Below are 13,670 nucleotides of genomic sequence, written 5' to 3' on the forward strand. Positions count from 1 at the left end.
GCTCCTATCTGAAGGAAATCCATCTCTCAGCTGGTGGCCTGACCCCCAAGTTTTTCTGCATGTCATACCCTTGTCTCACCCCTGTTTCTAAACAAAATATCTGTATCCATAAAAACAAAACAAATAATGTTTAACAATATCGGGTTCGGATGAGGAAATGGCACCAAAACCGGGGTTTGACATGGAAACGGGGGAACAAGGTGAAAAATGAAACTCTGACCCATTGATATTTTAATTCCAATTGCCCTGATTGTTTAACTTTCCCAGAGCCGTTGAGCAGACCTTTCACGCCACGGCGAACCCCGGTCTCGCTCTTTTATCGTGCAGAGTGATGAGACTTGAGCACCCCTGCCTGGGATTGTCTTGCAAATGGGCGTCTCTGCTGCGCACACTCACATACGCAGGTAAGTTTCTCTCCAGATGGGGAGGAGTTAACAACTCTACACCTGTCAGACACCTGTTAAGCTGCCTCAGCCAATCAGAAGAGAGCGTGGAAACTCTACTGCCAAGAAATAAATCTGGGCCGCTTTCAGAGGGAATCAAAACAGTCAACTCATCCGTGTTTCACTACTTAGCTGTCAGCCCGGCAGTCTGGATTACGAGAGAAGACGTCGGAGAGTTGAAATTAAAGAATCTTATTCCAGCACAACCGGACGTGAGACATGACCAAAGAGACTGAGTAAGTATTATTTCTATATTTTCCTCGAGATTACATTTAGTATATTCATTTTTCTTTAGCGGTTCTTTACTTTTTCTTTGACTTAGTTTGGATTTGTCTTAAATATTTTTCTGGGGGTTGAATATATTTCTGTGAGTTTCTGGGGACAAGCCCCCACTCCCCCTTTTCCCCTGTTTGCAACGAGATTGCATGTGAAGGATCCCTGATCTAAAAAGTGGGTGTTTTGCTGAGAAACTGATATGGACAGCTTTAAAGCATGCACACACACACACTCATACAAACAAATTCACAAAAAGTCAGGCCTGTGGTTGCAGTGTTGTCAGTCACCCAGGGGCCACCGAGCACAAAGGGGAGCAGGAAATAAGAATCTCCTCTTGAGGTGTCGGGCAGAGACAGAGGGCAATGACAGCATGTAATGCATTGAATTACATAATGGAGAAATCCTAGAAGATCCCCCGCTCCCCACCTTCACTACCCTCTCCCACCGTTGTGTAGAAAAAAAATCTGCACTTGCCAATGGAACCTTGTCTTTGTTTTAGTTGAGTTGCGTTTCGCTGCTGAGGATGGGACTGTGAAACAAGCACGACTTGGAAATCTGATCGTAGCCGTACAGTGTCATGAATCACATCAGGTTTTAAAACAATGAAATAAATGATTCTGCAGGCAAACCCCGTTTTAGGGAGAAATCCTTGGATTTGCCTCTACTGAGCTCACAAATACTGTCAGCACATCTGATTGGTCGTTTGTCCGAGGTAAAACTCATCTGGTGAATCAGAGTTCGAAGGGCTTTAAGTCACTGTCTGTCTTTTCCAAAAACGTCAAAACCCTCCAGATGGCAACTTCTCTTTAGGCTCCGAACAGCGAACCAGTGGTCCTCAATGACAGCATTCCCTTAATTGCTTTCCATCCCATTCAGATCTGTGCGGATGATTGTGCTCGGACCAGGTTTCTTTCCCATGCCTGAACGGATCTTTGTTTCTGTAACGCCGGCACCTTTTCGGGGATGTTACTTGTCTTTGTGGTTTTGCAATCGAAACCCTCTGCAAGTATGTGCGGTGCCCTGAGGCCCCGGCGCTGTTGTTACAATTCTGTCTTCCGTTTATGTTAATTTTCCCGCTGGACTCTGATTTGTTGCTCTTCCTCACACTTATCATGTTGTCAGTCTGACCCCCACTCTCTGATCCTCTGCATAGGACCCTAGGACTGGTCTTTCAGAGTGAGAACTTCAACTACAGCCGTTATAACACAAACATGATGAGCCCCTGGTCCAACCTGGATGGGCCTGTTACAGAGGACAGTCACCCCAAACCAAGACTTCACCCGGGAGACGACCTGGCGGCCTTGACTATGTTGTACGAACAGTGCAAGGTAAATGTTTGGCAGTTGTGGAAAAAAAGGAAATTCTGAATTCAATCTTCATTTTTATAGAAAATTAGTTATAAAACAGTCTTTGATTTATTATCTCCCCCCAGAGCCAGAAGGACCAGAAGACCTTCACCCGTAATAATAGCCTCTGCAGACCGACAGAAAGGTGAGTTTAGCCCGGACGAAATATATGTGTATGTATATATGTATATATGTGTGTGTGTCTTTTGTTGATGTGGTAAAAGAAAAGATGAAAATGAGCAAGGTCAGAAACAAGCGAGAAACTAATCCCTAAAACAAACACAAGTCAGCAGGGTCTGTGTTTGCCCCTCCACTCGTCTATCCTCCCTCTATCATCATCCGCACCATGCTTAAGGAGTTTCGCAACACTCGGACAGACAATTGTTTCTCCTCCACGCTGAGGTTTCTTGTGCCAACATCTAGCGAGGTGATGAGAAACGTCCATTGTCGGGGTGCAGTGTTGTTCCTTGCGACTCTTTAAACATTTAGCGGAGAAACTCAAATACAGAAAAGAGAAAAAAAACAAAGTTGATCAAGACACAAATACTGCCCGCCCTGACTCGGTTCAGTTTGCGGTAGCGGTGTGTGCACAGAGACACAAGACAAATGAAGTGGTTTTACCTACTGCTGTTGTTTACACAAACTGAATACAAATGGTGGACCAGGTTTCTGTGCTCCATTCAGCCTCTGTGGATTAACTGTGTGGAGTATCGTGCAGTAGCTGAAGTTTGCCCCGCCCCCACCAGGTCTTCATCCAACGACCTTGTCACACTGGAGAATTCTGCCAGCGTCATGAAAATCCTGTCAGAAAGCCCTCCGACCAACCATCTGATGGAGGTCCTCGCATCCAAGCCATTAGCCATCCCCGCCGCCGCCGCAGACACCTTCTCCCCCCTGACCAGCGTGGGGACCGAAACGTACGAGAAACAAGAGTTCCACAACCTCTTTGACTCCTTGCTGCTCAAGTGGCCAGAGACCAGCGCTTACCCCGAACACAGCAGCGAGGTAAGCCGCCGCATTTGAATGATGAGATGAGAGTCCTGCGGGGTCGGCTCCCACCTCTGACTCCCAGCCCTTGTGTTTCCTGCGGATGTCAGACTCCGTCTTACAGCGAACCCTTCCCCGAGAGTCACTCCAGCCCCGTGTATGCTGCTTCTCCGACCAAGAGGCTCAGCAACGAGTTCCAGTTCTCCCTTGGCGCCCCTGCAGCCATCCCCTGTAAATCCAGCCAACTGCCCATGGTCTACCTGAACAAGGGCCAGTTCTACCCCATCACCTTGCAGGGGGCGGATTGCGGCAACTGCCTCAGCGCCACTAAAGTCAAGGTGAGAGACAAAGATGTTTTCACGTATCTTTCGCTTTCCTATATCTGCATGTCGGTGAGCACATAAGCAATGAATCAGGAAGTTAGCGACTGTTGCCTTGTCCCTCTCCTAGCTGTTTTCATTGACATACATTGTTTGCATACTGCAGAGCCAAGCCTTCCCAAAAAGTTGTCCCTCCCTTGGAACAGCTCCTTGGTGACTAATATCCCTCGACACGCTGCACGTAGGACTGGTAAAACTTCCATGATCTGCCCTGTTTAATTTTCTTCTTGCTCTGATGCAATGAAGCCAGGGTTGCAAAGCTCGCTTTTACCAATTTGAGAAAAATTGGACGCACACGCCCTCAAAAAAAACAAAACACGGGGAGCTGACACTGACTGGGAGGGTGTTATTTAAAGACGAAGGCGACGATCCAGTTTTTTGTCATACCAATCTGAGAACAACACTACCCACAAACACACACTGACACACACACTGTCTCGCCGTAAATAACTGATGACAGTGCGAGGTAGAGATAAGGATTCTAGCCGATGAAGGAAGTGCGATTGCTCTTACAGGAGGATTTCTAGACCAATGAACTTAATCTTCTCTCGTTTTTTCTGTCCTCTTTCTCAACCTCAGACTGTTGTGATGGCTGTGTTTGAAAATGACAAGAGCCCAGAAATGCAGCTCCGCTTCTGGAATCACTGGCACGGGCGACAGCCAACGGCCAAACAGAGGGTCATTGACATCGGTACATTGTTGATACTCGAAAAGTCGCAGATGCACAGCAAACACCGTCCAGGGAGTTTTATTCCAATGTTGAAATGTTTTTTTTTCTTTCCTTTCTTTCCTAAACAGCTGATTACAAAGAAGGGTTTAACGGCATCAGCAACATCGAAGAGGTGGCTTTCAATGCTCTTTCCTTTGTATGGAACACCAATGAGGAGGCCAAGGTAAAAATACACACTCCCACAAGGACACACATATGCATACATCACTGTCAAATGTTCTGATTTTGAGTAGAACAGGTGGAGGATTTACAGGAAAAATAAAGGTGCAAAGGGACACTGAAAGAGGGAGTGGCTGAGCAGGGAGGGGAAGAATCCAAGCAATGTGTTTTGCCCCGAGGCTCCATCATTACAGCAGGCGAGAACTGTAGCGGCTAATTCTCACTTAGTGGGCCAAAAGAGCTTGGGTGGGGTCAAAAAACCCGCTGGGGGGCCAAGGGGAGCGGGTCAGCAGGGGATAATCCTGACTTGGGATTTATTGAGAGGATGAATAGCAAAAAAAAAAAAAAAAAAAAAAAAACAGCAGCGGAACATTCAAACTGTTTTCAAGTGATGGTTCCAGCCTCCAACTGTCACCTAGGACACTGAGGGAGAGATGCAATCCTAGGTTGCCAAAGGCACAATACCAGACTTTGTAGTCCCATGCTGAGGATGTTTGGTTTCTCTATCCGCAGGTGTTCATCGGCATCAACTCTCTGAGCACTGACTTCTCCTCGCAGAAGGGGGTCAAAGGCCTGCCGCTCACTCTCCAGATCGACACATACGACTTCAGCTCGGGATCCAACCAGCTCATAAACAGAGCTGCTTGCCAAGTCAAGATTTTCTGCGACAAGGTGTGACACCCGCGCTTTCTCCCGCCGCTGACGTCTGAATCTAACTGATGGAGTTACATTTTAACCGTGTGATTTTTGTTTTTTATTATTGTCCCCAGGGTGCTGAGAGGAAAATGCGTGATGAGGAGAGGAAGAGGAGCAAGAGGAGGGGAAAGTCTGCTAATGATGCTAATGGTGCGGCAATGCAAACAGCCAATTGTGAAATTTCTTGTGACATTAGACAACTCACACGGAGGTTGGAATCAGAATCAGATCATCCGCTCAAATAGGGACCTTTTTTTTCCAGCCAACAAATCTGTGGTGAGCAGCTCGGTGGGCGGTGACTGCACCTTCTTCCAAATCATGGATGACCATACCACCGTGCCGGTCTTCTTCATCCCAGAGGCCCATCTGTCCACCTTACAACGCTTGGTGGGTCCACCTACTTTTCATTACTACTGATGTGCCAAAGTGAGTCACGTCTCCCGCCGAAGGCAATGGGAGAGATACGTGAGCGGCAAGGAAGACTGTGGGAAAATATGTTGTGGGAAAAGGGGGTTGGGGAGAGGAGGCATCAGGGAAAGTGAAGGACACACACCAACAGGAGATCAGATGAGCTAACTGGAGTCGAAACTGGGCACGAATACAAGCTACTACTGCAACCGGCGCTAATCTTAGGTTATGGGGGCTTGCACACCTGAGCACCACCCTCATCCCCTTACTATTACACACACACACACACGCACACACACTTGCATAAACATCGAGGCGAGAGCTGTGTTCAGACAGGCCGTTTTTCCCATACTCCGGGATCTAGAGGGTGGGATAGAAACACAACTAGACGGTTGCAAGAGTGCGGTGGAGCACTTTCTAAAAGAAGTACATGTTGACGATGTGCCAAGTCTGAAGAGCGTGCGGAGGGTGAAAACAAACAAATGTCACAGCATCGCGGTGGACATTCGGGGAAAAATGAATTTTAACACATAAACAAACTGATGTATCACAATGACGTGCAACACGCTGTGAATGAGTGAGGATGACACATATAGGTGAGATGATAAAGAGTAGGATTGTTCCATCTAGGTCTACACGTTGCTCTGCGTTTCTCCAACGCTGAAGTTATGGGAAATGCAGTTTGAGAGCGACGATAACATTCCTCGTTGAAGTTATTTCACACAGACAATAGAGGGAAGCGGCCAGTGGGGTGTTATGCAATAGCTTTTATCTGCCACGCCCTAACTAATCAGATCGCTTGTCCTCTCCTTGTCTCCTCCAGGCCACTCTCGATGAGACTGACAGGTAAGCGACAACGTCAAACAAATCACTTTTGCAACATCGGCAACAATTCGGTCCCGACTAGAAATAACGTTTCGTCTTCGCCTGCTTTCCCTGCTGTCAGAAGCTCCATGAAGAGATTGTACCCGGACAGAGACCACACGGGCTCCCCCCCCAGTAAGCAGAGCCGCGGAGAAGATTCCCAGAGAGGTAGACCAAACATTTAGATTATTGCCGTTTCCTGAAACGGAAGCTATCACAATGGCTGTCACGAGCAAAGCAGGTTGCTGATGTTTCTTTTTCCTTCATAGTCTTAATGTACGTGAAGATGGGCAATGAAGAGGTGTTCGATGCGCTCATGCTGAACACGCCCACGCTGTCGGGCCTTCGAGAAGCAGTAAGTGGTGAACAATTACTCAAAAAAGCGCAGTCATTTTACCTCACAAACACGATACTGTCACACGTTAACAAACCGTCGTATAAATCGTGCTTGTGTTATCATTTTTGAGTGTCGTCTTCCGTTCGCCAGAGAGTCACGCTTGTGTCTATTTCTTCCTCAGATTTCAGAAAAATACGGCATGCAAGAGAACACCATTGGGAAAATCTACAAGAAATGCAAACGAGGGTGAGAATCTCATTGTTGTGGCACTCCAACAGCCATCTTGTCCGATTGTTTCGCGCTAACCTGATCGAGGAAAGTCCAGTTGAAGTGGTTAAATCTGCATGGATTCGGGGTTTTCTTCTAATATCATCTTCCTTTTGAGGAAGCTCATGTTGACAGACCGGGCAGGTCGGTTTGCCGGCCTCACCTCATGGAATGCATTAATTGCACCACCACCCTACCCCCAGCCAAAAGGGAAACAGGTGACTAAGAGAGGATGAAAAGACTTTGAAAGTCCTGCAGATGACTCACAGCTGATTGCGGTCCCAAATTTATGTTTACGGACACATTCGTCGGAGCATCTGACGGTTCGGCCACGCGGAGACAAAGCTCATGAGCAAGTGTAATTAGTTGTCCGGATAAAGCACCGATGGGAGTCGAAGCAAAGAATTTATCTATTTTCTCAACAGCAGCCAAACTCAGTTCTCGCTTTGTGGAAAAACACACCTGTAATTTGTTTTATTTATAAGACATTTTTAATGCCATATTTCCTGCTGCCTTGATGGAAGCTGTCACTGCTCAGGGAGCGACTAAGACAACAGGTCGGGTCACATTCTGCCGATGGTTCACTCCCTCCGTGTTTGAGTCTGGTCTTCAATCAGCCTTGTCCCCGCTGGCGTGAAAGCACAGCGGCTGGCTAATTCAGTCATTGCGGCTGTAAAGTTCCCGAAGCGGCGTTGTTGGGGAAGAACAGACCTGATTTACCATCACTGATGCAGCAGATAGGGCTACCTGCCGTTAACCTTCGACCTACATCTTGCAAACCAGTTGCGTGTCGTTCTTTCCATTTGTTGCTGTCGCTCGCCTCTATATTTGCGGAAATTTGTGTACTTTTGCCAAAATCATTCAACACGCTCTTTTAACAGGGACAATCTAGGGTTAGCCAGATATATTTGTGTGCTTCGTATTGTTTTCCTTGGCTGCTCGTTCCAGATCATTTCTGATAAGTGAGAAATGTGAAAGTCCAAAGAGCTGCCATGGTGGAATGAGCTATGAAAAGAAAAGAAAAGAAAAGCAATTTTGGAATTTAATTTATTACCTATACCTAACACTGGGGTAAAACTTGTATAGAACTTTACATATTTGGGAACCTGGTTGCGATAATAACCCCCACCGTGCCCAGTAGAACATCTCTGCCACATTTGGCTTTTAAAATATAATTGACTGCAAACGTAAACAGAGGATGTCTGAAAAGTACATAAAGAATCATAACAGTCGAAATGATAGACCATTGATATTATAGAGGGTGATGTATTCCTTGTGTAACTGAGTATCGGCTCCCGAGTACTCCAGTATCTATTGCCCCCCTGTTCCTCTCCCGGTAGCTGAGTATTTTAGAGAATGGTATAAACCACTCAGCTGTTGCGATCACCGGATTAAACTGCGCTTGTCTCTCCAGCATATTCGTCAACATGGACAACACCATCATCGAATACTACTCCAACCAGTCGGCGTTCCTCATTGAGATGTCCGAGGCGTCGGTGGGTCAGATCCAGATCACCCTCGTGGAAGTATGAAAAGAGGTCAGCAGGCCTTCGTGTCTTTGAAGGATGAAGCAAAAGCTGCCGGTTCGATTTGCGTTTTAAAGCACTGCCCCCCCAAAACTGAAGCTGCCCGGACCAGACGGAGGCCTGGTCCCAACCGACCGTCGTAGTTTTATTTTCACAATTTCACCAGAAGAAGTCAAAAACTGCTGCAAATGTCTTTGTAAATATCAGTCGCCCCCGGTTTGTGTGTTTTCATGATATGAATTTAATATTGTAAAGTAAAAGCAATTATGGCGATATGATACGAACTGCCTGTAAATATCAAGTGTACATAGATTTTTAATATGGCTGTGTTTTATGGACTCCCGTGTGCATATTGCTATAGATTTTTCATTCATCATAACATATTTCAATTTGTTTTTTTTCCACAAAATGTGCATGAATCCTGTGCAATTTTCAGTTCACTTTCCTTGCTGCTTTCATTGTATTTGTCATTTCTGACCCACGAGACGTCGGTGTGTTTTCTCACCCGCAGCCTGCAAAGAATCTTTTCACAGTTATGTGTTGTTCTTTAGGTTCCTGTTATTTTCATGTCAACAAAAAAGAGCAACCCGTCAGTGGGTTCTTTTTCATTCACATCCAAAGTCACACATTTCCCTCTATAAAACACACCGGACCAAGTGTTGGCCACTGTTTAGCCAGAGGTGTGGACATTTCCTGACTGTTTGGTGTAACCTGCTGTCAGCTGTATCCCCCCAGTCCTTGAGGTCTACCTATGAGTTTCATGGTATACACCTGTATGAGTGTGTGTAAAAAGTAAGAGGATTTTTTTCCTTATATTTTACGCATCATTTCAAAGCAAAAATATATCCCTGTGTTATTTCATTTCTATACTTTGACAATTCTGGATATATTGCCCTTCTTCTTTTTATACAAGAATAAAAACAACTGTGTAAAAGTTCTGCATCCATCTCTTGGTTCTTGGGCTTTGTGTGTGTGTGCGCGCGCGTGTGTGTGTGTGTGTGTGTGTGTGTGTGTGTGTGTGTGTGTGTGTGTGTGTGTGTGTGTGTGTGGAACAGTAACATTGGGTGAATTGCTTTGGGTGGAGTAGTGCATATTGAAAATAACTTGAAAACGCTTCATTAGTCTCATATTTGCAAATAAACCAAATGGGCTAATTTATATAGTATTATTTGTTATTATTATTATTATTTCTTTATTTTATTGATATATAAGCGATTATCACGTCATTGCAGCTATTCGCATGTTACCATTAGTGCTAACGTTATAAGCTTCCGCTAGTCCCTATCACACTCTTGTTGTTTATCACGCTCCTTCTCTCTTGCTCTCTCTTTTTTTCCTCTACTGGTCGAGGCAGAAGGCCGCTAACACTATCGCCAGGTGCTTGCTCATGGGAGAACTTTGGATTTTTCTGCCCCATCTTAAAGCATCTTAAAGTCTCATCAGATTTGCATATAAATAGAATCTGACTGCACGGCTATATTTGTAACTGGGTGTGTGTTCTTATGCACAAATATGCACAACAAAATAAAAACCAAAGAGCATTCGAAATAGAGAATCTCAGCACGTCGTCTTCTGGTTACAGTGGAAAAGCTCCTTGTCCTCGATAAAACGTAGACATCCTTCAGCTTATCACACTGAGAGGCACTCGCACACACACACACACACACACACACACACACACACACACACACACACACATGCAGAAAGTGAGACGGAGCAGCCAAGCGGTGGGAGGAAGGAAAGAGGGGGAAAAAAAAAAGGAGACGGACGCAAGGACGGACACAAACAGCGACACGGAGGGAATGAAGAGACAGGCACAGGTGAGAGGGAGGCAAAGATAGATGAGAGGGAATGAAGAGGTGGCTGCACCATCTGTTACATGTTAGACATGTTAGCTCTTCAAAGGGGAGCATGGAGACAGCCAGCGGTCGGCATTGAGATCCCCACATTACCTACTGAATGGTAAGTACCTGCGACTCCGGTGGCTGGGAGTTTGTGCACCTGCATTTCCCTCCAAACGTGCATTTGTCGAGGGACAGCTGGCGTGTTTGTTTCCGTGTCCCGCCGCATGTTTATCATTGTGTCCAGCCTCTGTGCCGTGCTGCCCTACACGTCCCTTCATAAATATCTCCTTGCCGTCTTGCCAATCAGATCGAGCCTCTTGATGAAGAACGCGAGGAAAACAGGAGAACGTGTCTTTGAATTCTGACCAGAAGAAAAACCCGCGGTACCAGTGAGACTCACCTCAGACCACAGGGAGGAAGTCAATGTCCTACAGCTGAGTCACCTTTCACATCTGTTCGTCTGCCCAACCCCCCCCCTCCAGAAAGAAAACCAAAGGAAAAATGAGAGAAAAAGAAAAAAAAAAAAAAAACTTCCCGAATATTATTCGACATGTTTAATTTACAAGAGCACAATATCATGTGACTGCATTATGTATTCATTTCCTCATCACTGTCTCATAGTACCTGATTGTGGTAGATATCGATTTCAAGCCTTGTCTAGACATTTTGCTCTCACATACACCTGTTACAGAACAATTTACTCAAGCGGTTTAATTCCTGTCAACCAAACTAGAGCAATTTCATATTCACACCTGTTGGTGTGAACACACATCCTCAACCCCTGCGCCCTTCTGCACGGTCAAGTGAACAACTGACATTTTCTGAAAAAAATCTGATATTGCATTGAATGTAGTTTTCAAATGGGTCAAGAGTGTTTTTTACTGCAGAGTAAAGAAATGGAACAAGGGTGCACATTTCAAGTCTCCTTGTTGATTTGTGGTCACTGGATGTGTGTGCGTCTGAGTATGTGTGTGTGTGTGTGTGTGTTTGTGTTTGTGTTTGTGTGTGTGTGTGTGTGTGTGTGTGTGTGTGCGTCAGTCTCATACCTCTGAGGCAATATGCCCTCCTTTGGACATGGCGTCCTTCGGAGACACTGTAAGCCGACTGACTTTGCATTCAGATACTTGTCCAACTTAATTACTAAGTAAATTCTTCAAGGTCATACCTGACTGTCAATCGTCGGGCTCGGAAGAACAAACAAAAAAACTACACAGACATGCAAACACACAGACGACATTCAGTCATTTGCGGGAATCTTGCCACGGCATGTCGACAAAAAACTTAAACTGGGTAAACAGAATCAGAATCTATATATTCAAATTTGGAATATGTAGAAGAACACACAAACATTCCTACAAACACACACACAAACACACATGCACACACGACACACACTCACACGCAGCGCATATGCCAAGGTTTGGATGTCTTCGTATCAGGTCGTACGTAGGTTGAAGCACTTCTTATTACAAACACAGCCACAAACATTGTCATGGTGAGCCTGACCAGGTTATTGTTTCCTAGCAACAGAGACGGCACGACCATCCGGTGTTTTCCTATCCGGAGCCGACGCCATGCTCTGCTTTCTTCAGCATATGTTTTTAGCTCCACTTCACACCTCATCTTTCTAACTCTCCCCGTTATGGCGTCCCGTTGTGAAATCTAACAGGATTTCTCTCTGTCTTTCTCTCCCTCTTTCTCTTTTCCTCTCAGTCAGAATGAAAAGTCCTTGGTCAAATCGGGGAGGTAAGGGATGGATTTCCACTTTGTGATACGCAGTGTTGGAATTGCTAGATTTAACGGCTGCTTTCTTTATAGATATACCTTAATAACATAATAAGAATAAATTCGTTTTTTTTTTTTTTGTTGTTTTTTTTGGCATTCCTTACTCACTAAAGGCTTTTTCATTTTGCAGAAATATTCCTGTGTTTTTCAGTTAAATCATCTGAAGAGTTATGGTGCAGACTCCAGCCTCTATGGTGATGGGGATCGTGTTTGCTCCGCTGGGACTGGTCCTCCTCTTCACGGCCGCCATCACCCCTCAGTGGAGAGAGGGGCAGGCGCGTCTGAGCGTGGCGGGACCGGGGTCCCTCCTCCGCTCTGGAACAAAGGGACCTGGAGCGGGGGTCAGATCCGGGTCAGCGGAGGCGCTGCTTCTACTTCGCTCTGACGGATTATGGGAGAGCTGCCTGCAGGTGCAGCACTCCGAGCTGAAGCAGTGCTGGCCTGTCAAAGGATCGTATCAAAAAGACCCCCACGTTCGTCTGGCGCAGGGCCTGGTGCTGACCTCCTTGTTCCTGTGCGGCACTGGCATCGTCCTCGCATGCATTGGGGTTCGATGCTGGACGGATCTACCGCTCAAAGGTGTGGCAGCTACGGGCGGACTCCTGGTGGTGACGGCTGGGCTGCTGAGCATGGCAGCGCTGGGCGTTTACACCCACAACCTTGGCAGGCTGGGGTTGGAGGACGCACAGCACGTGATCATGTACCCCAAATTCCCCCAGCTCACCCTGCGCCCGGCCGGTTCCCTTTACTTTGGGTGGCTGGGTTCGTTTTTGCAGGTGCTGGGAGGCGGCGCCCTGCTGTTCAGCTTCAAACGACCGCAATGCCCGACCTGCCCCCCCTGCTGCAAATGTCCAGAAATTAACAAGACGGACACCGATGTTTATGAAGTCAGCTGTTGAAAAAAAGGCCGTACAACCGCTTGTGAATCATACAGTATCGTAGCAAAGCTGCCGAGCTCTGTCCGTGAGTCACTTTATATCCGGTCATGAATTTCCTGCTGCCTTTGAATGCAAGAGTCACATTATGCAGCGCCCGTAGACATACCTTTAAAACTGTTTGCAAAAACATCCTTGTGTCCAAACTGTGAAATATATGTGATGCATCATCGGAGCAGGTGTTCAGGTGTCACTGTTTCTAGGATTAGAGATCTTCGGCAGTAGATGTACATGTCCGCACACAGGGATGCTAGACTTGTGAAGAACCTTTAATTTGAAATAGCTATTTTGACATGTAGATAATCGTCAGATAAATTTCTATATTTTTCTGTGAAAACATTCACTGTCTATTTATGCAGTTGACATTCGCAACAGCCATTCGTACCTTTGTTGACGCAGAGTGGGTCTTCTCTGATCCAATAAAATCAGTGGGAAGAAAATGATTTTGGAAAACGTATTGTCATTGGAATTTTGATATAAAGTTGTATTATGTGTTCATATTTGTGGTGCATTCGGCATTAAACAGCTCATTAAAATAAATGTGTTCTGCAGTTTTAATGTTAAAGCAAGGCGAGGTGTGTATTTGCATACATATGTGTGTTTATTAAGGACAAAGCCACGTTGTTCTTGAATGCATACATACATCTATTTGTGCAAAAGCTCTTTTGTTCCAGAGCAATTCAAAAT

General features: G+C 45.8%; 2 protein-coding genes across 6 annotated transcripts; both read left to right on the forward strand.

Moving 5' to 3' along the window:
- Nucleotides 1-552: 552 nt before the first annotated feature.
- Nucleotides 553-9,335, forward strand: grhl3 (grainyhead-like transcription factor 3). Of its 2 annotated transcripts, none has more exons than XM_086157511.1 (15): nt 553-679; nt 1,873-2,047; nt 2,152-2,210; nt 2,812-3,070; nt 3,163-3,390; nt 4,012-4,123; nt 4,231-4,325; nt 4,835-4,993; nt 5,092-5,167; nt 5,280-5,404; nt 6,249-6,271; nt 6,372-6,457; nt 6,559-6,644; nt 6,808-6,872; nt 8,308-9,335. In XM_086157511.1, the coding sequence occupies exons 1-15, from the start codon at nt 663-665 to the stop codon at nt 8,423-8,425; spliced, it is 1,683 nt and encodes a 560-aa protein (XP_086013637.1). In that variant the 5' UTR covers nt 553-662; the 3' UTR covers nt 8,426-9,335. The 2 variants fall into 2 exon arrangements, with proteins under 2 accessions (XP_086013637.1, XP_086013721.1); XM_086157595.1 differs by having other exon boundaries at nt 6,375-6,457.
- Nucleotides 9,336-10,100: 765 nt separating this feature from the next.
- On the forward strand, nt 10,101-13,523 carry cldn23l (claudin 23-like). Of its 4 annotated transcripts, none has more exons than XM_086154474.1 (3): nt 10,101-10,381; nt 11,977-12,009; nt 12,179-13,523. In XM_086154474.1, the coding sequence occupies exon 3, from the start codon at nt 12,219-12,221 to the stop codon at nt 12,945-12,947; it is 729 nt and encodes a 242-aa protein (XP_086010600.1). In that variant the 5' UTR covers nt 10,101-10,381; nt 11,977-12,009; nt 12,179-12,218; the 3' UTR covers nt 12,948-13,523. The 4 variants fall into 4 exon arrangements, with proteins under 4 accessions (XP_086010600.1, XP_086010607.1, XP_086010617.1 ...); XM_086154481.1 differs by having other exon boundaries at nt 12,200-13,523; XM_086154491.1 differs by having other exon boundaries at nt 10,134-10,381; nt 11,981-12,009.
- Nucleotides 13,524-13,670: the final 147 nt, after the last annotated feature.

The sequence above is a fragment of the Fistularia commersonii genome, chromosome 1 (assembly GCF_037954325.1).
Source record: "Fistularia commersonii isolate RoL2024-O1a breed Wild chromosome 1, RoL_Fcom_v1.0, whole genome shotgun sequence".
NCBI classification, from domain to species: domain Eukaryota; kingdom Metazoa; phylum Chordata; class Actinopteri; order Syngnathiformes; family Fistulariidae; genus Fistularia; species Fistularia commersonii.